The sequence below is a fragment of the Neoarius graeffei genome, chromosome 9 (assembly GCF_027579695.1).
Source record: "Neoarius graeffei isolate fNeoGra1 chromosome 9, fNeoGra1.pri, whole genome shotgun sequence".
NCBI lineage: Eukaryota > Metazoa > Chordata > Actinopteri > Siluriformes > Ariidae > Neoarius > Neoarius graeffei.
In genome coordinates this window covers 6734320-6761448 of record NC_083577.1, presented here as the reverse complement: position 1 = coordinate 6761448, position 27129 = coordinate 6734320, and the positions used below count along the sequence as shown (strand labels likewise).

General features: G+C 40.9%; 1 protein-coding gene across 1 annotated transcript; it reads left to right on the top strand.

Annotated features, from left to right (window-relative positions):
- Nucleotides 1-400: 400 nt before the first annotated feature.
- Nucleotides 401-12370, top strand: LOC132891125 (C-X-C chemokine receptor type 1). Its single transcript, XM_060928587.1, has 2 exons — nucleotides 401-464; nucleotides 9282-12370. The coding sequence occupies exons 1-2, from the start codon at nucleotides 458-460 to the stop codon at nucleotides 10364-10366; spliced, it is 1092 nt and encodes a 363-aa protein (XP_060784570.1). The 5' UTR covers nucleotides 401-457; the 3' UTR covers nucleotides 10367-12370.
- Nucleotides 12371-27129: the final 14759 nt, after the last annotated feature.

Below are 27129 nucleotides of genomic sequence, written 5' to 3'. Positions count from 1 at the left end.
CAAAGTTAGACACGAGTGTAAGTCTTGTGACCAAATGAGTGTGAAAACTTCCCTAGTTAGCGCTCATCACCACCACAATGATCTTGTGCTTTTTTTTCACATGAATGCAACATCCTCAACGTCATCCTATACCGTAGCTCTCCACTACAAAGAGTTTGAGCAGCATTCACTTTTCTTAAATTATTATTTTTTCAACCAAAACAAGAAACTATACAGTTTCTCTACTGATAACATTAGTGTTGAGGAATATAAAGTGTTTCATGTTTTATTATTTACATCAAGGTTTGGATAGAGAGCAGGGAAGGTTTGGTCTTTTTAAGGCCCAGATTTTGGGATTGAGCAAACAGGATATAACATAACGTCCCGATGGCTGTGTGCGTCTTCACTGCTCTCTTGACACTTGTGTACATCACGACAGAACCTTACACACGCTGAGTTGCTGGGAAAGGAAGTCACAATGATCGGTAAGAGAGACTGATTTGATTTCTCTGTTGTTGTTGTTGTTGTTGTTTACAAAAAAAGAATAGAAATTGACAATAGCAAATATGATATAATACAAATCTTATTTACATTTATAGTAAAAACATAAGCATTTAATTTCTATATTATTATTCCCTATATATATATTCTTCTATATTCTGCATTACTGTATCAGAAGAACAGAAAAGAGCAAATTTTCATTCATTTTCCAAAAAATTAAACATTAAAAGTGTTTATATGTCCTTAACCCTTTGATGCAAAACATATGCCCACCCCTTCTAATGCACAACATGGGTCAAAAATGACCCGTATTCATTTTCCAGGTTATTTCATGCTGACTGAGTTTTTCTTTGCTCTATCTTTTGAAATCAATTTATTTTATGATTGAATATTCCAAGTATTCTTTAAATATCTTGTTTTTAATTACCACAAATCATTAATTAAATTTTTTCTTTCCTACTTTATGAACAAAAATACTTTTTATATTACTACACATGGGTCATCCAAGTGTGATTTAAAATTAAATGCCTTAATACTATAATAATAATGTGTTTCAAGTAATTACTTTAGCAGTGAATGGGGCCAGTTATTTATTTATTTATTAACTATGTAGTTAGCTAAGCCAACTACAATAAAATTAGCTAACTAAAGTAGAATATGTCGACAGCTCGGTAGCTAATAGTAATTACTTGTAACTTTCTGACAAGTAATCTACTCACTCTCAAGGGAACCTAAACATAATCCATTTTTTTCTAAGGTAATGTTAGAACAATTGAAAAACATTACTTGCATGTATTAGATGGGCAAAGGGCGCTGTGCTGAGCTGTGAAATGTCTGACACAAGCACAATTCACAGTTCCCACCAAACACTGCATGCGGGTCGGTTCTGACCCATGTGTGTCAACTTGATGTAGAATTACAAAAGCTGTGCTTGTTCATAACTTAAGAAAGGAAAAATAAAAATGATGATTTGTGCTAAACAAAAACAAGATATAATGACAAAATGAATTTATTTCAAAAGTATATGATAGAAACACTCAGCCGTACATGAAATAACCTGAAAAATGAATGCAGGTCGTTTTTGACCCATGTTGCGCATTAGAAGGGTAGTGATACAAAACAGGTTTTTATTCAAAAAGTAAGAAAGGAAAAAATAAAATAAGGATGTATGATGATGAAAAACAAGTTAATTGAGGAATACCTTGAATACTGAATGATGGAATTAATTTATTGCAAAGATATAGAAGATAAAAACTCAGCCGGGTCACTTTTGACCCATGTTTTGCATCAAAGGGTTAAAGAATGGAATATACTCAGTAACAGGCAAATTTTAACATAAAAAAATAATAATAACAGAGGCTTCCAAGATAATAATGCCAGCACGCACAGGGCATGAGCTCTCACTGAATAGTTTGACGGTGTAAATTATATGCTATGAAGCATATAGTGACTGTATTTCAACCTCACACCCGCTGAAGGAAAATGTTTTGGAAGAACGATGTTCATTGCTCCAGTACATTTCCGTTCAGAGATTTGAAGAACCTACGCTAAGATACACTGAATATTTTATCTTGGTTTATCCTTTAATTTGTGACCAAAATTTCATACTTGAATCAAACTTACATTAATAGCTAGCGAGGTAGGTAAGACAATAAGCAGGTTTTTATTAACCTGCTTAATATGCAATTTGAAATTGCAAAACAAAAAAAAGTAATGGAAAATGTGAATTTTGGAGGAAAAAAACACAAATGACACAAAAAAGTTAATTAATAGATAGATAGATAGATAGATAGATAGATAGATAGATAGATAGATAGATAGATAGATAGAATTAAAAAAAAGATTCCTTGAACAAGCCAACTAAGCAGTATACAGATAAAAATGTAACCAGGCTTGTAGTACTTGAGTCCGACTCGTGTCCTAATTTTAAGGACTCGTAACTCGACTTGGACTTTAACACTGATGACTTGGACTCGGACTCAGACTCGTGCATTAACTGCATTCGGACTCATAAATTAGAGATGAGGATTCAGATTTTTTTCTTTATTTTTTTTGTAACATGCCATAATAATTTTGCATAAGATATTTATATCTACATTAATTTTTATAGTAATTTCGTGCAAGAATGACACATCTGTGCGCCTTGGCGCGTGCATCAGATAGACTCTCGGGCGCGCTCCGGACAGCGCGCACACCAAGCGGACTCTCTCTCACACACTGTAAACGACTCGCACCTGCACAGGATTAAGGTGCATCAGCGCACCAATATAAAAACTGTGAAAACACACTTACTTTGCGAAGTATTGCGTTGCATTGCTGACACATTACCAAGCCTTATTTCCTTGTTTGATTTCCTGATCCCTGATTTCCTGTTTCTCGTCTTTGATTCTGCCAAGTCTACGGTAGCCTGTTTGTGCCTCGCTCGACCTATCATCTGTGGATTGTTTACCGTCTTCACTTGTATTAATAAACACACCTTCTGCACTTCCATCCGTCTCCCAACCATCTCTGACAGAATACTTCACACTCCCTGACAAAGAGAAGCACATTCACCTGTTCATACGCCATGTTCAGGAGCAAACTAATGTTACAGTTTTTCTCAAATGCTAAAACACAAAAGCCAATCCTCTAAACCAAATGACCAGTTGTCTAAACACATTTACTAAATCTAGCCATCATTTGCCAATATCATAAACACATTTCACATGAAGACACAATTCACAAAACACAATCCTCCGTTCTCATAAATCTAAACACATTTTTCCTTGCTAAAACACAAGTTGCAAAAGAACTCTGCTCATATTCTCAAATGAAAGCTCGTGCGATGCAAAATGCTTGCCACAGTCAGCAATATTTGAACACAATGAACACACCTGGCGTCATTAATTACACACAACGACTCAAAATTGAAGACACTTGTTGCTAATGCTGTGACCACATGTATAAAAGCAAGTTCAGAGTGCACAGTTTGCTGAAGATTCCAAACAAACACAATGGATGAAGGCAGAGTCAGGGGAAGAGGAATTCGAGTCAGAGGAGGGAGAGGAGCTGACCATGGAGGGAGAAGAGCTGGCCATGGAAGAAGAGGAGCAGGCCAACGAGGAAGTGGAGTTCAAATCAGAGGAGGAAGAGGTGCAGGCCAACGAGGGAGAGGAGGAGGCCAACAAGGGAGAGGACAAGGTCCAGGAGGGAGAGGACAAGGTCCAGGAGGAAGAGGACAAGGTCCAGGAGGGAGAGGACAAAGTCCAGGAGGAAGAGCAAGACAACCTCGCACCATCATTACGGACGAGATGCGAGCAACAGTCATTGACCATGTCATTGTCCATGGCATGACAATGGCTGAAGCAGGACTAAGAGTCCGTCCAAACCTGAGTAGGTTCACCGTGGCCGCCATTATCAGGGCATTCAGACAACACAACAGGTATTGTACTCTATTGCTTTCTTTGTCACAATACAGTTTTACAAGCCTGTGAAAGTAGTCTATTGGTTTCAAATCAATTGTTATTGTAAAACATGTCAATTGACAACACATGTTTCTTTCTTTAGAGTTGAAAGAATGCCACATAGAGGTGGGAGGGTTGCCATATTTACAGCGGTACAAGAAACCCTCATTGTGGATATGGTTCGTGAGAACAACCTCATCAGACTCCGGGAGATCAGAGACAAAGTCATTGCCGATAATGTCAACTTTGAGAGCATTGATGATGTCAGCTTGGCCACAATAGACCGAGTTCTCCGGCGCCAAAAGATGCGGATGAAACAGGTCTGTAGGGTTCCCTTTGAGCGCAACTCTGCGCGACACAAAGACCTACGTTACGAGTATGTGCAAGTAAGTATACATCCATCTTCACAGTACAGTTAGTGGACATACTGTGTTGCTTAGTGGCCTACATTACTTCTGGACAATACTGTGCTACCTGATTGACTGTTGTTCTGAACACCTGTGCACTTTCATATTTTCACAGAGGATATTACAGTTGGACACGATGGCCAGACCTCATGAGTACCTCTTCCTGGATGAGGCTGGCTTCAACCTGCAGAAACGAAGGCAAAGAGGCCGTAACATCATTGGCCAAAGAGCCATCACTGAGGTTCCTGGCCAACGGGGGGGGTAATATTACTCTTTGTGCGGCCATGGGTTCGGAGGGGCTTGTCCACCGGCATGCTGTCCTTGGGTCTTACAACACCCAACGTCTCCTCACCTTCCTAGAGGAGCTAAGAGACATCCTCCTGGACCGCCAACAACACCATCCTGGGCCCGCACATCCCATTTATGTGATCATTTGGGACAATGTCCGCTTCCACAGAACAAACCAAATCAGAGAGTGGTTCACCACCAACAGTAACCAGTTTTTAAACGTCTGTCTGCCACCCTACTCCCCTTTCCTGAACCCTATAGAGGAGTTCTCATCGTGGAGATGGAAGGTTTATGACAGACAACCATACACTAGAGAGAACCTCCTAAGGGCAATGGAGCTGGCCTGTGGTGACATCCCAGTGGAGGCCTTCCAAGGATGGATGCGCCATTCCAGGGCGTTTTTCCCGCGGTGCCTGACAAGAGAGAATATAGCCTGCGATGTGGATGAGGTGATGTGGCCCGATGCAGCTCAGCGACATGATGCCGCACAGTGATTGTGGTGTGTGTGTGGTGTGAATAAAGTAAATAAAAAAACTTCACACCCTGAACATGTTTTCAAGAGTACTGTTGTGTGCAATAGATTCTGTTTTTGCATTGAGTTGTTACAGTAGTGTACATGCAGTATTTTCTATAGATTTATACTCTTCATATGAAACTCACAAATCTAAATGCCTAATCCTCTACAGAGATCTAAGATCCGTTACTGTAAAGTTTCAAAAAATATGCATTGGCAGTTATGAAACAAAGAACCTTCTCACAAATTGAGCATTGTGTTTTCAATTGTTTTGCTGTAGTGTATAATGATGTGTATAGTGTTTACATTTTTGAAAGCTTCGAGCTGCTCTTTTGGTGTGAAAGTGAGAAGGTGTGGTTGTGTTTATGTAGCTTTAGAAAAGGGTGTTGTGTTTAGACATTGGGGAACATAGAGGAAGCGTTTGTGAACCTTCTCACACCTTCTCACTTCAAAACTAAAACTTTCACACTTAGATCTCTGTAGAGGATTAGGCATTTAGATTTGTGAGTTTCATATGAAGAGTATAAATCTATAGAAAATACTGCATGTACACTACTGTAACAACTCAATGCAAAAACAGAATCTATTGCACACAACAGTACTCTTGAAAACATGTTCAGGGTTTGAAGTTTTTTTATTTACTTTATTCACACCACACACACACCACAATCACTGTGCGGCATCATGTCGCTGAGCTGCATCGGGCCACATCACCTCATCCACATCGCAGGCTATATTCTCTCTTGCCAGGCACCGCGGGAAAAACGCCCTGGAATGGCGCATCCATCCTTGGAAGGCCTCCACTGGGATGTCACCACAGGCCAGCTCCATTGCCCTTAGGAGGTTCTCTCTAGTGTATGGTTGTCTGTCATAAACCTTCCATCTCCACGATGAGAACTCCTCTATAGGGTTCAGGAAAGGGGAGTAGGGTGGCAGACAGACGTTTAAAAACTGGTTACTGTTGGTGGTGAACCACTCTCTGATTTGGTTTGTTCTGTGGAAGCGGACATTGTCCCAAATGATCACATAAATGGGATGTGCGGGCCCAGGATGGTGTTGTTGGCGGTCCAGGAGGATGTCTCTTAGCTCCTCTAGGAAGGTGAGGAGACGTTGGGTGTTGTAAGACCCAAGGACAGCATGCCGGTGGACAAGCCCCTCCGAACCCATGGCCGCACAAAGAGTAATATTACCCCCCCGTTGGCCAGGAACCTCAGTGATGGCTCTTTGGCCAATGATGTTACGGCCTCTTTGCCTTCGTTTCTGCAGGTTGAAGCCAGCCTCATCCAGGAAGAGGTACTCATGAGGTCTGGCCATCGTGTCCAACTGTAATATCCTCTGTGAAAATGTGAAAGTGCACAGGTGTTCAGAACAACAGTCAATCAGGTAGCACAGTATTGTCCAGAAGTAATGTAGGCCACTAAGCAACACAGTATGTCCACTAACTGTACTGTGAAGATGGATGTATACTTACTTGCACATACTCGTAACGTAGGTCTTTGTGTCGCGCAGAGTTGCGCTCAAAGGGAACCCTACAGACCTGTTTCATCCGCATCTTTTGGCGCCGGAGAACTCGGTCTATTGTGGCCAAGCTGACATCATCAATGCTCTCAAAGTTGACATTATCGGCAATGACTTTGTCTCTGATCTCCCGGAGTCTGATGAGGTTGTTCTCACGAACCATATCCACAATGAGGGTTTCTTGTACCGCTGTAAATATGGCAACCCTCCCACCTCTATGTGGCATTCTTTCAACTCTAAAGAAAGAAACATGTGTTGTCAATTGACATGTTTTACAATAACAATTGATTTGAAACCAATAGACTACTTTCACAGGCTTGTAAAACTGTATTGTGACAAAGAAAGCAATAGAGTACAATACCTGTTGTGTTGTCTGAATGCCCTGATAATGGCGGCCACGGTGAACCTACTCAGGTTTGGACGGACTCTTAGTCCTGCTTCAGCCATTGTCATGCCATGGACAATGACATGGTCAATGACTGTTGCTCGCATCTCGTCCGTAATGATGGTGCGAGGTTGTCTTGCTCTTCCTCCTGGACCTTGTCCTCTCCCTCCTGGGCCTCCTCCTCTTCCTCGTTGGCCTGCACCTCTTCCTCCTCTGATTTGAACTCCACTTCCTCATTGGCCTGCTCCTCTTCTTCCATGGCCAGCTCTTCTCCCTCCATGGTCAGCTCCTCTCCCTCCTCTGACTCGAATTCCTCTTCCCCTGACTCTGCCTTCATCCATTGTGTTTGTTTGGAATCTTCAGCAAACTGTGCACTCTGAACTTGCTTTTATACATGTGGTCACAGCATTAGCAACAAGTGTCTTCAATTTTGAGTCGTTGTGTGTAATTAATGACGCCAGGTGTGTTCATTGTGTTCAAATATTGCTGACTGTGGCAAGCATTTTGCATCGCACGAGCTTTCATTTGAGAATATGAGCAGAGTTCTTTTGCAACTTGTGTTTTAGCAAGGAAAAATGTGTTTAGATTTATGAGAACGGAGGATTGTGTTTTGTGAATTGTGTCTTCATGTGAAATGTGTTTATGATATTGGCAAATGATGGCTAGATTTAGTAAATGTGTTTAGACAACTGGTCATTTGGTTTAGAGGATTGGCTTTTGTGTTTTAGCATTTGAGAAAAACTGTAATAGTGCTAAAAACAAGAATTGTGATAAATGAAGATAAAAACTGTGTAAAAGTGGCAGCAATGAAGGCAAGATAAATAAATAAATAAATAAAATGCACTTACATGAGGTGGATTTTTGGATGATTCACCAAAGCAACATTTTGCAAAATTGAAACGGAAACACATTTTTCACATTTAAATCACATGACATGCGATCAAATCACCATGCAAGCATTTATCAAGTCTTGGAGATCTGTTGCCAGGTTTAATTGGAATAATTGTCACAAGAGGAGAAAATCCAGCTTTAATCACATCACTCAATGGAAACACAGACTATTTGCAATTGTGTTTTGTGACTTTTAAAAAAAATTTGCTTCCATTTTACACAAAGCTGCAATGGAAACCCACCGATTTAAAAAGTTGTCATTGTCCAGCAAAAAATATATTATATCTAAGCTACAGTACCAGTAAAAAAGTTTACATACCCCTACTCTACTCATTCATAGTTGGGTTTTTTTTGTATGTTGTATTTTCTACAAAACAGAACAAAATATGTTTGATATTTTAGATTCTTCGAAGTAGCCAGTGTTTACCTTCATGACGCTTTGCATATTATTGACATTATCTGAACCAGCTTCACCTGGAATGCTTTCCAATTAAGAGGTGTGCCTTGTCAAAAGTTAATTAGTGGACAAGTTTCTTAACTTTTTAATGTATTTGAGATCAAATAGCAGCTAATAATAGAAGAAGCCATGGCCTAATTGGCTAGAGAAGCAGTGTTGGGACCAAAAGGCTGCCAGTTCAATTCCCTGGACCAGCAGGAATGGCTGAAATGCCCTTGAGCAAGGCACTTAACCCCCAACTGGTGCTGTAGCACAGTTGCCCACTTCTCTGTGTGTGTGTGCTCACATCTTCAGATAAGTAATCTGGAATAATCCATATTATGTCAAGAACTGCTCAACTAAGTAAAGAGAAACGACATCCATCATTACTTTAAGATGTGAAGTGGCTTTTAATTCATAAAAATAAAGAAAAAAATTGACTTGGAAGGTGTGTACAAACTTTTGACTGGTACTGGATATCATATCCAACCACCAAAAGCCATTTTCCCAGCAAAGTGATTAAATTAGCTGGAAAGCCTGATGTAGATTTTGGTTTATTTTGACTCATGAGGAAATCAGAGGTGAGGGGAAGCTGCCTGTGATGACATGAGGAAGAAACCTTGACAGGAACCAGACTCAAAACAGAACCCATTCTCTTCTGGGTGATACTGGATAGTGAAGATTTAATAATAAACAACAACAACAACAATGAAATGGTACAAAATATGTTAAAAAGTATTAGTTGTGTATTAGTTGTATATGCAAATTCTTGGGAAGTGCAGTCTCCATGGTAACCAGGTGAGATCATCCACTGCAGCAGGAAGGTGAAGACCCACCCACTGTATAATCTGTTTGTTGCCCTAAATAATTAAAATATTTCTCATTCTAAAACAATTCCAAACTTCTTTTTCACTTTTAGAGCCAAACAATTCACGTCTTCAGATTGACTTTTCTGAGTTTTATGACCTGGAATTCAACTCTACGTACGTCCTGAACTCCACCTTCATTGTTGATGAGACGACCATAGCATGCCCGACTTTGAGCATGCCATCAGTCTCCATCAACATTGCCATGTGCATTTTATTTGTGCACATCTTCCTCCTTGCAATCCCTGGCAATATAATTGTTGGGTTAGTGATCCTCTCAAACCTGCGGTTTCTTTCTCCATCTGACATCTACCTGTTCCACCTGGTGATCGCCGACATGCTGATGGCCCTCACCCTCCCTTTCTTCTCCACCTCTATCATTCTTGGATGGATCTTCGGTGACACCATGTGCAAGCTGGTCAACTTAGTTAAAGATGCAAACTTCTACACCAGCATCCTCTTTTTGGTTTGCATTAGTGTAGATCGCTACATGGTCATCGTGCGAGCTATGGAGGCCCGGAAGGTCCAAAGGATCTTGTGTACCTGGGCTGTTTGCATAACTGTCTGGGTTTTGGGTATCCTACTTTCACTCCCTGCCTTGTACAATGACGTCCATTACCCCGAAGGCCAAGACTTGCAAATTTGCGCTGAAAATTTTGAAAAAGACACCGCAGTTGAATGGAGGCTAGCAACTCGTGTAATGAAGCACGTTCTGGGTTTCCTGGTACCTCTGTGTGTCATGCTGACATGCTATGGTGTGACTGTGGCCAGACTGCTGCATACAAGAGGTTTTCAGCGCCACAGAGCCATGAAAGTGATCGCAGCTGTGATGGTGGCATTCTTATTGTGCTGGACTCCTTTCAACTTGGCCACCATGGTCGATACGCTTCTGAGAGCTAAGCTGATAGAAGATAGCTGCACAACTAAAAATGGCGTAACCATGGCCATGTTTATCACACAAAGCCTGGCACTGCTGCACTGCTGTATCAACCCAGTGCTGTATGCTTTTGTGGGAGAGAAGTTCAGGACGAGGTTCTTCCACATGATCCAAAAGACACAGCCGAAAGGGCGTGGCATGCTGTCGAGGTCCACCAGGTCCACCTCGCAAACTTCAGAGGGTGTATCCCACTTCCTCTGAGTAACATCTCTTGCAAAGTGTCACAGCATGGAACTCACTGTCGAATAAATGTATTATTATAAGGAAAGAGATGCCAGTGCCAATGTATGTGCAATAGGATACCTGATTAATGCTTGATGTAAGTGCTAGAGTGGCTCATGACTATAGATTTTGGTGGAGCAGGACAACATCAGTAATGACAAAGCCTCAGACAAAGTTGAGAGGCTATCATGCTTGACTTTTACCATAGGTTACTATAATTTTCAGAGTATCTGCATAATAACATAATAGAAAATTTCAGTGGCCGCTAAGTACATTTAAACTAGCCCAATCTGGCAACCCCATCATTAACTGTTCTGTCTGCTGTGCCTGCATCTATCCTTGACTTGCAAGTGACGTCAAAGCATAATAGGAGCCCAGATGTCGGCCATGTTGGTGGAGATACAAATGCGGGGTTAAGCAACATTCCATACAAAACATATTCACGCGTGCACAACTCTCTTTGTTTTTCCACTTCTTTAAGCGTTCTTTTAGCTCCGCCATATCTTTGTACTGCATGTGTGCTGTTGTGGTCACAACAGTACTTGTGACCATCGCACGTTCCGATTTTTTAGAATTCCATCTGTGATTCGGAAAGAGGGCGAGGGAACTCTGAGGCTTAGTACGGAGAGCAGATGAGCACGGCCGAACAACATCAGCAGGGCTGATCTAACAGATGCTCAAACCAAAACAGCTCGTGTTTACAGTAATCATTTTATCTCAGGTGAGATTCAAAAGCGTTCTTGATAATATCATGGAAGAATTTTATTTCGTGTTGCTAGAATGTTGCTACTGTATAAAATGAGCGTTCTCTTGCCATGGTTCACTCGGTCATTGTTATCATTTTAACACGTGTATTACCATTTTGCTTCTAGGAGCACCAGCAAAATTATACGATAGAAACAATCCAGACTGGGCACCCACTCAGAAAATGGGCTATGTTTCGTCCAAGGTCGGACTTGATTCTTCGGCAGCCAAACCAGATAGAACGCGATATCGTAGAAGCGTCTTATCTTCAGAAAAGTCTGATGTTTTTAAATAATATGGGTCAAAACCACACATATCTATCTTCTCTTTGGATCGAACCTTCGCTCGGCTGTTCAAATTGTGGTAATACTGAGAAAATTCAGCATTGTTTACAGACACGCTTTCAGGGGCTGCCATCCGAGTTACTTTGTATATCCACCATCATGGCGGATGCTCATGACGTAGCACATTTTGATCACATGGTTGCAAGTCATCTATTGTGGAGCAACGTGATTCCTGCCCCAATGGGTCTCTGTCAGTGTTTGTTGCAGTTCCCATTTTGGCCACTAGGTGATAATGGTGACGATAAATGGGGCAGTAGGCATCCTGCCCTGTGATTGCACAACATCTAGAAAAGTGAGCAAATCAATGTACTATCTATAAAATAACATTTTTTTAAAGTGTTGATCATTCAAAAGAGAGATTTATACCTGGAGTTGTGAATGAGGTCTTTATGAAGATGAACTTTTGTTGAACAGCTGGTATAGTAGATGCACAAAGGGGGTAGGGCATGGCCTAATGGTTAGAGAAGCAGCTTTGGGACCAAACGGTTGCTGATTCAATTCCCTGGACCAGCAGGAATGGCTGAAGTGCCCTTGAGCAAGGCACCTAACCCCCAACTGCTCCCCAGGCTGCTCTGGGTATGCTGTATGTCACTCTGGATAAGAGCGTCTGCTAAATGCCATTCATGTAACAAAGCTTCCAGAAGTTGAAATACACTTCAACAGAGTTTAATCCTGGATTAATATTTGCTTGGTCAATAATATTTATTCATTAACCTACGTAGAAGGTTCATCAGAGTAATGGCATATAACTTTTTTTTTTTAATTTCCTGATTGATGGGTCTTTAACCTTTATTGATGCCACAGAAAGCTAAAAATCTTACCATATTTATCTTACCATTATGTGGAAGGAATTTATTGGTGAAAAAATAATTGTTTTGTGACAGTTTTACTGTTTGTACTATTTTGCTATTTTGTATTTGAACTTGTAAGCATTTTATGGGAATAAAAACAAATGCCGTTTTTTTTATATTTCATTTTATCTCTTGTTTAAATTTCTGGAATCCACTACTGTATGTCTAAACTTGCCTCACTGTATTTTCTCAGACTCAAATAAATAACCTGATTTTTTAAAGTTAATTATTTTACTTAAATATTTTACCTATTTCTCAGAATTTGGTATCGGGATCCTGATGTGTGAAGAAATATACAAAATAAAATCTGTACAATTATATTGTTAAGTCCGATGCACTATTAGGTGGATTTCAGGAGCGGTGTTGGTACAGATTTATATTTTGGCATGATCTACCATCATCCAGTCTTTCCATAACAATAACACTGTCACAAAATAGCTGATTTCTTTTTCTGACAGTTCCAGAGAAAACGATTAAAGCGAGACGGCCTTTCAATTTCATAAAATCGGTGAAATTTAGTTCTGTCTGAAATGTGGTGATTGTGATATCTGTTTATTTCTGTAATATCTCACAAAATATCAGGCCATTCTGTGGCTGGGAAGTTATTTAATCTGAGGGGATTAAAGCAAATAATGTGCATGAAATCGCTCGACAGAGGAAGTCCGTGTGTGTGCGCATGCACAGGTTTACCTTCTTCTTCTTCTTCTTTTGGGTTTTACGGCAGCTGGCATCCACAGTGTTGCATTACTGCCATCTACAGGTTTCCCTTTGAGAGTGCACTGACAGTTCTATCATTCTGTCGGTAAACGAACAGCTGATCACACCGAGGTGCTCGCTGAGCGCCCATATTTATTAGTTTGGTCCTGCGTTTCCTTTCCTTCGTAGAGAACATAACGTCTTTTCTTCTTGCTTTCTTTCCGTTACTGTAGTCGCTCTTTCACATTTCATTCGCACACTCACGTCCTCCATTTTTCTCTCCTGTTTCAAATTTGTATCCCACAATGCCTTGTGCAAACGGGGAAAGCCCACCATGTCATGCATGATGTAGTATCTTGAATCGGGTCATGGTGAAGCAGGAAAAAATTAGTGGAGAATTTAGGGCCACATGGCTTTAAAGTCAATAATTGTTCTATTTAAAAACTAATGAAATTGGAAGTCTGATTCAAATTCAGTATCTTTCAGCCCACTAAACAAAAATACTTGGGTGTCGGGGGAAAATTCTTTTTATGACCTTCTTCTTCTGGCTGCTCCCGATTAGGGGTCGCCACAGCGGATCTTTCGTCTCCATCGCTCCCTGTCTTCCGCATCCTTCTCTACCACGCCTGCCACTTTCATGTCCTCTCTCACCACATCCATGCATCTCCTCTTTGGCCTTCCTCGTTTTCGTTTGCCTGGCAGCTCTATCCTCAACATTCTCCTTCCCACATGCTCTCCATCTCTTCTCAGGATGTGCCCATACCATCTCAGTCTCATCTCTCTTAGCTTCATTCCCAAGCTCTCCACATGTGCTGTCCCTCTGATGTGCTCGTTCCTTATCCTGTCCAACCTCCCATCGCAAACCTTAACATCCTCAACTCCACCACCTCCAACTTTGCCTCCTGTCTCTTCGTTAAGGGTCCGGTCTCCAATCCGTACATCACAGCTGGTCTCACTACTGTCTTATACATCTTACCTTTCACTTTTGCTGGGACTTTCCTATCACAAATGACTCCTGAAATCCTTCTCTGCCTGCGCTCTCTTTCTCACCTCACTATCGCAGCCCCCATTTTCCTGCACAAATTCTTTTTATGACCTACACTTGAAAAATCTGAAAGGCAGACTACCTTTAAAAGAACAAGTGTAAATTATAGGGTAGAAACAACATCTTATAACACCAGATGTATCCTTCTTTTTGTCCTACAGTAAACCTCCTGGAGATCTTTTTGGAACTGATTTTTCTGTTAAAATACAATGACAAGTGGTAAATATTACAGTGTAGAACAATTGTTCCTGTTTGCGATGTAGTAGTAGAGCTCCTCGTGCCCATACTTAAGAGAATATGGTAATGCATTGACCTGATTTGTGTTGGCTTTGACTGTACAACATCTGTACGAACGACGTACGTGTACCATCACCGAGAATCCAACCGTAAGTGCAAGGTAATGTATCTCATAAACACTTGCTCACTGGACAACAAAATTTGTAACTTGATTTACCAAAGATAGATGGGTTTTTATCCAGTGCTTATTTTTTATTTGCTTTTTAAAAAATAACATAGGATTATTTATTTACTAACACATTTTACGGAAAATATTCACAGAAGTACTAAGATGGCGGCGCGCACACACGCAGCAGCTCCTCTCTGTCCCGACAGAACAGTGTTTTCGTGGTTTTTGTGTTTTAAAACAGTGTGTATCTGTTCGTCTTTGTCACGTCCATTAGTCTCAAGGCGCACATACTCCCGTGAGTTTCTGCTCGACATCCGCAGAACTTTATTCACGGATATAAATCCAACGGACGCGGAAGTGCTACGCGGGTGGAGGAGAAAGAACGGGGAGAGGTTCTTGCTTCAACAGTGATTGAACGGAACTTCTCTCATCTCATCTCATTATCTCTAGCCGCTTTATCCTGTTCTACAGGGTCGCAGGCAAGCTGGAGCCTATCCCAGCTGACTACGGGCGAAAGGCGGGGTACACCCTGGACAAGTCGCCAGGTCATCACAGGGCTGACACATAGACACAGACAACCATTCACACTCACATTCACACCTACGCTCAATTTAGAGTCACCAGTTAACCTAACCTGCATGTCTTTGGACTGTGGGGGAAACCGGAGCACCCGGAGGAAACCCACGCGGACACGGGGAGAACATGCAAACTCCGCACAGAAAGGCCCTCGCCGGCCATGGGGCTCGAACCCAGGCCTTCTTGCTGTGAGGCGACAGCGCTAACCACTACACCACCGTGCCGCCCTGAACGGAACTTCTTCCAATTTAAATCTTCGAGATTTCGGCTGAGTGGAGTTTTGGGGGGCTGGAGGTGTGATCCGGGATTTGCAGGAAGTGAGTGAGATGGAGGGGATTGAGGAGGCAGATGAAGGTGGTGATCTAGCCTGAAGCGACTACAATGAGAGAAATATATACTCAGGAGAATGGCAGAGGGTCAATCGAGGAAGTAAGAAAAGGAAAGAACTAGAACCCGATGAAGAGAGGAGAGAGGAAGGTAAAAGAAATGAAATTAAAGTTATCCTTAGATTCCAATCCCTGTGTACTTTAAATCCTTTAAAAGTTCGTGAGGCAGTATACAAGCTAGTAGGTGAAGTACAAAAGGTCAAAACTTTAAGAGATGGCAATTTGATGATTGTGTGTAGAGATAGAGACCAGCAGCAGGGGTTAATGAAGCGATAAAGCCGCAAGTGTGGGAGGAAAAGGGCAAGTGTATGGGTGTGATATCTGGAGTATCTACTGAGTTGACAGAGGAACAGATCCGAGTTAACATGAAAGGGGTTAAGTAACCAAGGTGAAACGTTTGCCTCATAGATTTACATAGAAGACTAGATGCCTCGTCCCCGTTGCCCGTCAACGAAGTCGAACGTCCGCACATGGCGGCCATCTTACCTCAGACAGCTGGCTTACCCATTACATTGTGTTGGTAGCGATATGTACTTTTCAGATGACCATAACTTCCTCAAATTTCAATCGATATTCAAACGGTTTGGTTTGTTATATAAAAAAACAAACAGAAGTATGTATTTATGATATTAATGATGAATAATCATTTTATGTTTTAAAAAAATACGCATAGCTTGGCGAAAATATTTCAGTATACTACAGACTGTAAGACAGGATGCATGCTGAAATTCCTATGCTGTGAGAAGCCTAACACTGCATACTTACGGATAACTGCGGCCTTAGGACAAATAACCATACAATTTATTTCCAATTTTTAGTGAAAATATTTTTACATGTGATAGGGCCGTAGGGGAAGCTAAAGTTAAATAAACAGCTTACTCACTTCTGAAACTTCAGAAATACTTCATCCACCTCAAAAACCTAATGCACTCACATCATAGCATAATAACAAATGTAAACTCACATCATAGCATAATAACAAATGCACTGCCCGAGTAAGTAATAGTATAAAACAGTGACAGCGACTCACGGTAGTTTGTGACAAAAAAAGCATTTCATTAATCACATGTGGTTATACTTCCAAGGATAAAAAGATATCTTTACATTTACAAAAGAACATTCAAAGCTGGGGCGGCACGGTGGTGTAGTGGTTAGCGCTGTCGCCTCACAGCAAGAAGGTCCGGGTTCGAGCCCCGTGGCCGGCGAGGGCCTTTCTGTGTGGAGTTTGCATGTTCTCCCCGTGTCTGCGTGGGTTTCCTCCGGGTGCTCCGGTTTCCCCCACAGTCCAAAGACATGCAGGTTAGGTTAACTGGTGACTCTAAATTGACCGTAGGTGTGAATGTGAGTGTGAATGGTTGTCTGTGTCTATGTGTCAGCCCTGTGATGACCTGGCGACTTGTCCAGGGTGTACCCCGCCTTTCGCCCGTAGTCAGCTGGGATAGGCTCCTGCGACCCTGTAGAAGAATAAAGCGGCTAGAGATAATGAGATGAGATGGCATTCAAAGCTGATTATCATGTCAAAGTCAATATATGTTAGCACAGAAGATTAAAATTTCATTTGACTAGGCTCCAATGTGCAGTTAAAATAAAACTAAACATACTGATATAAACATCTACAATTAAAACACACACAGACACACACATCATCTTGTCATCAAAGTCAGTACTTTGATTTCCTGTAAATCATAATGTGAGTGCTGTGCTGTGCTTGCGTAAGTCTTCATACCCCTTGTCTGTGGTAAGATGGCCGCCCTGTGCGGACGTTCTGGAGTACGCAGTGAGGAATCTAGTCTTCTATGTAAATCTATGGTTTGCCTATTACAAGAGATGGAGTTACAAGTCCTAGTTTGTCAGTTATGATAGCTCTGGACGAAGAGCGATTACCGGAAAGAGTCAAGATTGGGTATGTCAGTTATGCAGTATGAGCATACATTCCTCCACCAACAAGGTGTTTTAAATGCCAAAGGTTTGGGCATATTGCTGCAGCCTGTAGAGCTAAAGCCAGGTGTGCCAAGTGTGGGGGGGACATGAATATGGCAAGTGTGCTGTAGGAACTAAAATAAAGTGTTGTAACTGTGGAGGGGAGCACAGCGCTGCTTATAAAGGATGTGAGGCCCATAAAAGAGCAGTACGGATTCAAAACATAAGGGTGAAGGAGAAACTTACCTATGCTGATGCAATCAAAAAGATAGATAGCAAAGTACGATCTGATGCTAAAGCAGTGTCTGTGTCTCAACCTGTGTCTCAACCTCATACTCAAAGAGTTGCACAACCTTTGAATTATAAAGTTTCTGAAGACACTTTGATTGTGGAGAAGAAAAAGTTTGTTGCCTTCATAGTGGAAGTTATCAGTTGCTCAGCTCAGACAGACAGCAGAACAGAGAGAATAAAGATTATCGCAAGAGCAGCAGAAAAGTACCTGGATATAGGGGAATTATCCGTTGAGTCTGTAAATGCAGTATTAGCGACCAGAGTGTCTGAAAGTCAGTAGTCATGTGGTGGTGTTTTATAATGGTACTGTCCATATTACAACCCCGATTCCCAAAAAGTTGGGACAAAGTACAAATTGTAAATAAAAACAGAATGCAATTATGTGGAAGTTTCAAAATTCCATATTTTATTCAGAATAGAACATAGATGACATATCAAATGTTTAAACTGAGAAAATGTATCATTTAAAGAGAAAAATTAGGTGATTTTAACTTTCATGACAACAACACATCTCAAAAAAGTTGGGACAAGGCCATGTTTACCACTGTGAGACATCCCCTTTTCTCTTTACAACAGTCTGTAAACGTCTGGGGACTGAGGAGACAAGTTGCTCAAGTTTAGGGATAGGAATGTTAACCCATTCTTGTCTAATGTAGGATTCTAGTTGCTCAACTGTCTTAGGTCTTTTTTGTTGTATCTTCCACTTTATGATGCGCCGAATGTTTTCTATGGGTGAAAGATCTGGACTGCAGGCTGGCCAGTTCAGTACCCGGACCCTTCTTCTACACAGCCATGATGCTGTCATTGATGCAGTATGTGGTTTGGCATTGTCATGTTGGAAAATGCAAGGTCTTCCCTGAAAGAGACGTTGTCTGGATGGGAGCATATGTCGCTCTAGAACCTGGATATACCTTTCAGCATTGATGGTGTCTTTCCAGATGTGTAAGCTGCCCATGCCACACGCACTAATGCAACCCCATACCATCAGAGATGCAGGCTTCTGAACTGAGCGCTGATAACAACTTGGGTCGTCCTTCTCCTCTTTAGTCCGAATGACACGGCGTCCCTGATTTCCATAAAGAACTTCAAATTTTGATTCGTCTGACCACAGAACAGTTTTCCACTTTGCCACAGTCCATTTTAAATGAGCCTTGGCCCAGAGAAGACGTCTGCGCTTCTGGATCATGTTTAGATACGGCTTCTTCTTTGAACTATAGAGTTTTAGCTGGCAACGGCGGATGGCACGGTGAATTGTGTTCACAGATAATGTTCTCTGGAAATATTCCTGAGCCCATTTTGTGATTTCCAATACAGAAGCATGCCTGTATGTGATGCAGTGCTGTCTAAGTGCCTGAAGATCACGGGCACCCAGTATGGTTTTCCGGCCTTGACCCTTACACACAGAGGTTCTTCCAGGTTCTCTGAATCTTTTGATGATATTATGCACTGTAGATGATGATATGTTCAAACTCTTTGCAATTTTACACTGTCGAACTCCTTTCTGATATTGCTCCACTATTTGTCGGTGCAGAATTAGGGGGAATGGTGATCCTCTTCCCATCTTTACTTCTGAGAGCCGCTGCCACTCCAAGATGGTCTTTTTATACCCAGTCATGTTAATGACCTATTGCCAATTGACCTAATGAGTTGCAATTTGGTCCTCCAGCTGTTCCTTTTTTGTACCTTTAACTTTTCCAGCCTCTTATTGCCCCTGTCCAACTTTTTTGAGATGTGTTGCTGTCATGAAATTTCAAATGAGCCAATATTTGGCATGAAATTTCAAAATGTCTCACTTTCGACATTTGATATGTTGTCTATGTTCTATTGTGAATACAATATCAATTTTTGAGATTTGTAAATTATTGCATTCCGTTTTTATTTACAATTTGTGCTTTGTCCCAACTTTTTTGGAATCGGGGTTGTACAGTGGAATGCCAGGAGTTTAATTGCGAATGGGCAAGAATTTAAACATTTTATTGAAGAACAGCAGGTTAAACCTAATATCATTTGTATTCAAGAAACATGGTTAAAGCCATCACTTGACTTTATAATCTATGGATATGTAGCAGTACGCAAAGATAGAAGCCTAGGAACAGGTGGGGGAGTAGCCACATTTATTCAACAGGGACTTAATTACAAAGCACAAAGTATAAATGAAGAAATTGAAGTAATATCAGTGGAAGTATGGGTGGGTAGAACTAAGTTTAAAATAATTAACTTCTATAACCCTTGTCAAAAGATTAGAAGAGATTTTTTAGATAGTTTTTGTGTGGAGGGAAATTGTAGAAATATTTTATGTGGAGACTTCAATGCTTATAACACATTATGGGGAAGCAAAAGAACAGATGATAATGGGAGTACTGTTGAGTTTATGGATGACCACAATATAGTCTGTTTAAATGATGGAACAGGCACTAGGTTTGATCTAGTACATGGAACAGAATATAGCACTTGACCTTACCTTACTTTCAGAACGATTAGCAGGAGTCAGTCAGTGGGAAGTTCTTAACAATAACCCATTAGGAAGTGATCATTACCCAATTTGGACCAAGATACAAGAGCAGAATGTTAATTTGGAAGAAAACTGGTACCCAAGTTGGAAAATGAGAGAGGCTAATTGGGGGCTATATAGCATGAAGGCAAGTGGCAAACTTATGGAGAACATGTCAAACTTAAGTGATGATGTTGAATTAGTAAATTCCATAATCACAAATATATTATATGAGTCAGCAAAGGAGGTTCTGGGTGAGTCTTCTGGGATAAGGGAAAAGAAAATGGTGCCATGGTGGTCAGATGAATGTAAAAAAGCGGTCAAAGACAGAAATAAAGCATTTAGAATGGTGAAATCTAATCATTCCTTCAATAATTTAATACTATATAAAAAGGCACAGTCTCAAGCTAAAAGAGTAATAAGGGAAACTAAGAGGAATTACTGGAGGAGTTTCTGTAATAATATTGGATCAGAAGTCAAGGTCTCCGAGATATGGGGAATGATCAGAAAGATGGGAGGAATAAGAAGGGATTTCTCTTTACCAGTAATTAAAGATAGTGATGGTGAAGCAGTAAATAATGATGAAAAAGCAGAGATGCTCGCTAGGGCCTTTATTAAAGTGCATAGCTCTAAAAACTTAACAAATGAAGAGTTATTATGGAGAACAAAAATGATTGAAGATAATGGAAACATATTAGGAAAGAAAGATATAAGTGAGGGCGCACTTGATAATTTTACATTATTTGAACTGAAAAGAGCATTAGTGGGTGTTAAAAATACATCTCATCTCATTATCTCTAGCCGCTTTATCCTTCTACAGGGTCACAGGCAAGCTGGAGCCTATCCCAGCTGACTACGGGCGAAAGGCGGGGTACACCCTGGACAAGTCGCCAGGTCATCACAGGGCTGACACATAGACACAGACAACCATTCACACTCACATTCACACCTACGGTCAATTTAGAGTCACCAGTTAACCTAACCTGCATGTCTTTGGACTGTGGGGGAAACCGGAGCACCCGGAGGAAACCCACGCGGACACGGGGAGAACATGCAAACTCCACACAGAAAGGCCCTCGCCAGCCCCGGGGCTCGAACCCAGGACCTTCTTGCTGTGAGGCGACAGCGCTAACCACTACACCACCGTGCCGCCCTGTTAAAAATACATCTCCAGGTAAAGATAGAATTTGTTACAAAATGATTGAACAATTATCTGATGTGGCTAAAAGTGTGATTTTAAAGTTATATAATAAAATTTGGGAGCAAGGTAAGCTGCCCTCTAGCTGGAAACATTCAGTAGTGGTACCTATAGCTAAACCAGGTAAGGATAAAGCAGAGGTCAAAAGCTATAGGCCTATAGCACTAACATCTAATCTTTGTAAGTTAATGGAAAGGATGATAACTAAGAGGTTAGTCTACGAGATTGAAAAAAGAAGTCTTTTCTCTCCACATCAAAGTGGGTTTAGAAATGGCCGTACTACTGTGGATCCAATAATCTGCCTAGAAAATGAAATTAGGAAAGCTCAAGCAAATAAGGAGTCAGTCTTGGCAACATTCTTTGATATTGAAAAAGCATATGATATGCTCTGGAAAGAGGGTCTTTTACTTAAATTGAATAAAATGGGAATAGAAGGCAAAATGTTCAATTGGATTAGAGATTTTTTAAGGAATAGAACCATAGAGGTAAGAGTTGGAGCGAGCCATTCAAAAATCTACGCTATAGAAAATGGTACCCCACAGGGTAGCGTCTGCAGCCCAATTCTATTTAATATAATGATTAATGATGTTTTTAACAATATTGATTCCAGAATCAGTAGAGCACTTTATGCAGATGATGGAGCACTGTGGGTGAGAGGCCGAAATTCTGATAGTCTAAGGAACAGAATGCAAATAGCTATAAACGAGGTTGAAAGATGGTCACATGAGTGGGGGTTTCATTTATCTGTTGAAAAGACACAAGTTATATGTTTCTCAAAAAAAAGGGTTAACCCTACAGTGGACCTCAGGTTGTATGGGCAGCCACTCAAGCAAACGGATAATTTAAGATACCTTGGTGTATGGTTCGATAACAAACTGTCTTTTAAAAATCATATTCAAAAGGTTATAGACAAATGTAAAAAGGGAATTAATATTCTGAAATGCTTAGCAGGGAATGACTGGGGGGCATCAAGCACATCCTTGAAAAGAATTTATAGTGCCCTAATCCGACCAGTGTTGGATTATGGATGTATAGCATATAGTTCAGCAGCCAAGACATCCTTGTTAGAGTTGAACAAGATACAAGCCAAAGCCCTCCGTATATGCTGTGGTGCCTTCAGGACCTCTCCAGTCCCAGCACTTCAGGTGGAAGTAGGGGAGATGCCACTGGACCTCAGGCGACTGAAATTATCAGTATCATATTGGCTAAACCTTCAGGGTCATGAAGACAATCACCCAACCAAACAGGTACTAAGGGAATGCTGGGAGTATGGTCGACCCGTACGCAGTTTTGGGTGGGATGGTAATCAGCAGGCAGATCAATTGGGGATCAGTGACATTCCTCTTTGCAAAACAATTACAAGGTCAGTCATTCCCCCCTGGTTATTTTATTTCCCTATTGTAAATTTGAAAACTAAGGAGATGGCAAACCAGAATGTACTGTACAGCAGTATTTAGAAGTAATGTATGATGACACGACACAGATATATACAGATGCTTCTAAAGACGAAACTGGTAAGACAGGAGCAGCAGTATTCATCCCCAGCTACAATATAAGTATTGGGAAAAGGACGTCAGATCACTTGTCAATTTTTTCAGCAGAAATGATGGCTATTATACTGGCCCTGCAGTGGGTGGAGGAGGTGAAGCCTAGTAAAGCAGTTATTTGCTCAGATTCTATGTCTTCCTTAAATAGTATCCAGAGTGGAAAATCTACATGCCGACAAGATCTCTTAGATGAAATTAACCATCTCGTATTTAAGATTAATCAACATAAAACTTTTATTCAGTTCACATGGGTTCCAGCTCATAAGGGGGTTGAGGGTAATGAGAAAGTGGATAAAATGGCCAAAGAGGCCATCAAGGCAAATGAGGTTGAGTTAGAAGTCCCATTAAGCAAGGCAGAAATTAAAGTAATAATTAAAGATAGCATCAACAAAATGTGGCAGGAGAGATGGAATACAGAGGAGAAAGGAAGGCATCTATATAATTTACAAAAGGAGGTGGTGTTTAGAAGGGGTGGTGAACTGAAACGACAGGAGGAGGTTTGGTTTACGAGGCTGAGGATAGGACACACAAGTCTAAATAGTGGGTTGTATACAATAGGGAAACATCATTCTGGGGCCTGTGCACACTGTGGAGAAGTAGAAAAGGTTGAGCATGTTCTTATACACTGTACACAGTATTCCAGTGAAAGAGAGAAGATGGGGAGAACATTAAGAAAATCTGTAACTATAGACAACTTATTAAGTCAGCCATTCACACAATCAGCAATAACAGCTCTAACACAGTATTTAAAGGACACTCAACTAGCAAATAGAATTTTTTTTTTTATAATCAGTCTGCAATGACTTGTTTATTTGTTTATCCTCGTGAAGGGTTTCACAGGAAGATCCTCGTATCCTCGTAATTGGTTTACGGTTAGATTTTTGTTTGGTTATCCTCGTAATTGGTTTACGGGAAGATTTTGTTTGGTTATCCTCGTAATTGGTTTACGGGAAGATTTTGTTTGGTTATCCTCGTAATTGGTTTACAGGAAGATTTTTGTTTGGTTATCCTCGTAATTGGTTTACGGGAAGATTTTGTTTGGTTATCCTCATAATTGGTTTACGGGAAGATTTTGTTTGGTTATCCTCGTAATTGGTTTACGGGAAGATTTTTGTTTGGTTATCCTCGTAATTGGTTTACGGGAAGATTTTGTTTGGTTATCCTCGTAATTGGTTTACGGGAAGATTTTTGTTTGGTTATCCTCGTAATTGGTTTACGGGAAGATTTTTGTTTGGTTACCCTCGTAATTGGTTTACGGGAAGATTTTGTTTGGTTATCCTCGTAATTGGTTTACGGGAAGATTTTTGTTTGGTTATCCTCGTAATTGGTTTACGGGAAGATTTTTGTTTGGTTACCCTCGTAATTGGTTTACGGGAAGATTTTGTTTGGTTATCCTCGTAATTGGTTTACGGGAAGATTTTTGTTTGGTTATCCTCGTAATTGGTTTACGGGAAGATTTTGTTTGGTTATCCTCGTAACTGGTTTACGGGAAGATTTTGTTTGGTTATCCTCGTAACTGGTTTACGGGAAGATTTTGTTTGGTTATCCTCGTAACTGGTTTACGGGAAGATTTTTGTTTGGTTACCCTCGTAATTGGTTTACGGGAAGATTTTGTTTGGTTATCCTCGTAATTGGTTTACGGGAAGATTTTGTTTGGTTATCCTCGTAATTGGTTTACGGGAAGATTTTGTTTGGTTATCCTCGTAATTGGTTTACGGGAAGATTTTGTTTGGTTATCCTCGTAATTGGTTTACGGGAAGATTTTTGTTTGGTTATCCTCGTAATTGGTTTACGGGAAGATTTTGTTTGGTTATCCTCGTAACTGGTTTACGGGAAGATTTTGTTTGGTTATCCTCGTAATTGGTTTACGGGAAGATTTTTGTTTGGTTATCCTCGTAATTGGTTTATGGGAAGATTTTGTTTGGTTATCCTCGTAATTGGTTTACGGGAAGATTTTTGTTTGGTTATCCTCGTAATTGGTTTACGGGAAGATTTTTGTTTGGTTACCCTCGTAATTGGTTTACGGGAAGATTTTGTTTGGTTATCCTCGTAATTGGTTTACGGGAAGATTTTTGTTTGGTTATCCTCGTAATTGGTTTACGGGAAGATTTTTGTTTGGTTACCCTCGTAATTGGTTTACGGGAAGATTTTGTTTGGTTATCCTCGTAATTGGTTTACGGGAAGATTTTTGTTTGGTTATCCTCGTAATTGGTTTACGGGAAGATTTTGTTTGGTTATCCTCGTAATTGGTTTACGGGAAGATTTTTGTTTGGTTATCCTCGTAATTGGTTTACGGGAAGATTTTGTTTGGTTATCCTCGTAACTGGTTTACGGGAAGATTTTGTTTGGTTATCCTCGTAACTGGTTTACGGGAAGATTTTTGTTTGGTTACCCTCGTAATTGGTTTACGGGAAGATTTTGTTTGGTTATCCTCGTAATTGGTTTACGGGAAGATTTTTGTTTGGTTATCCTCGTAATTGGTTTACGGGAAGATTTTGTTTGGTTATCCTCGTAATTGGTTTACGGGAAGATTTTGTTTGGTTATCCTCGTAATTGGTTTACGGGAAGATTTTTGTTTGGTTATCCTCGTAATTGGTTTACGGGAAGATTTTGTTTGGTTATCCTCGTAACTGGTTTACGGGAAGATTTTGTTTGGTTATCCTCGTAATTGGTTTACGGGAAGATTTTTGTTTGGTTACCCTCGTAATTGGTTTACGGGAAGATTTTGTTTGGTTATCCTCGTAATTGGTTTACGGGAAGATTTTTGTTTGGTTATCCTCGTAATTGGTTTACGGGAAGATTTTGTTTGGTTATCCTCGTAATTGGTTTACGGGAAGATTTTGTTTGGTTATCCTCATAATTGGTTTACGGGAAGATTTTGTTTGGTTATCCTCGTAATTGGTTTACGGGAAGATTTTTGTTTGGTTATCCTCGTAATTGGTTTACAGGAAGATTTTGTTTGGTTATCCTCGTAATTGGTTTACAGGAAGATTTTGTTTGGTTATCCTCGTAATTGGTTTACGGGAAGATTTTTGTTTGGTTATCCTCGTAATTGGTTTACGGGAAGATTTTGTTTGGTTACCCTTGTAATTGGTTTACGGGAAGATTTTGTTTGGTTACCCTTGTAATTGGTTTACGGGAAGATTTTGTTTGGTTATCCTCGTAATTGGTTTACAGGAAGCTTTTGTTTGGTTATCCTCGTAATTGGTTTACGGGAAGAGTTTGTTTGGTTACCCTCATAATTGGTTTACGGGAAGATTTTGTTTGGTTATCCTCGTAATTGGTTTTCGGGAAGATTTTTGTTTGGTTACACAAATTCTAGACAATTTGGCCGGAGTTTCTCTAAGCTCCGGTGAGGTGGGACGAGGGCTGATAGGGCATGCCCGCCCTCTGAGCACCAATACACGTCAAGAAGAGCAAGGATTGACTCAAGCATACATCTCTTAATATTGTTAATATTCTACTCCATTCTATTTTACTATTTCAGCTAGAAGGCTAGAATTCTTCGGTGACCTTGTGTCTCACTGTGTACTGTACTGTTGTGATGACACATTGCTCGAGACATAATATAGATATCTTTTGAACATTCTATCAGGACATGACCTGCTCAAGGTCTTACTACAGGCTCAGTTTTGATTTATTCTCATGCAGGCATTTGCAACGATTAATATCCCTTGAGATCACACCTCAGTCTGGTAGATGGCGGTAATACACATCGATTGTTAACCGCCAATAAATCAATAGAAGAAGAAGTGCTACGTGGCTACGGTTTGCTCCGGAGGCCTGCTCAAGCACCGACCCCCACTCCTGCATCCAGCCCGCAGTGGAAGCGCCACAGGCGGAACGTATGGAAGCAGAAGAGAGGTAAACGCGGAGGTATTCGAGCTAGGCTAGCGGCTAACCCTCACAGGCCAGCTATCCCTACCATCACTCTGGCCAACGTACGCTCGCTGGACAACAAGCTGGATTATGTCCGCCTGCTCTGCTCATCTTTTAAGTCTGTGAGTGAGTGTTGTGTCCTTGTATTTGTGGAAACATGGCTTAACGACAGCGTCCCGGACTGTGCCATTCAGCTAGCCCGGCTAACATGCTACCGGTCAGACAGAGCGCTAGTCGAGGGGGGGGAAGACTCGCGGCGGAGGACTCTGTGTTTACATCAGTGATGCCTGGTGCCGTGATGCTGTTGTAGTCTGCAAACACTGTTCACCACTGGTGGACAGTGGCGGAACTAGACTTTTTTCCTTGGG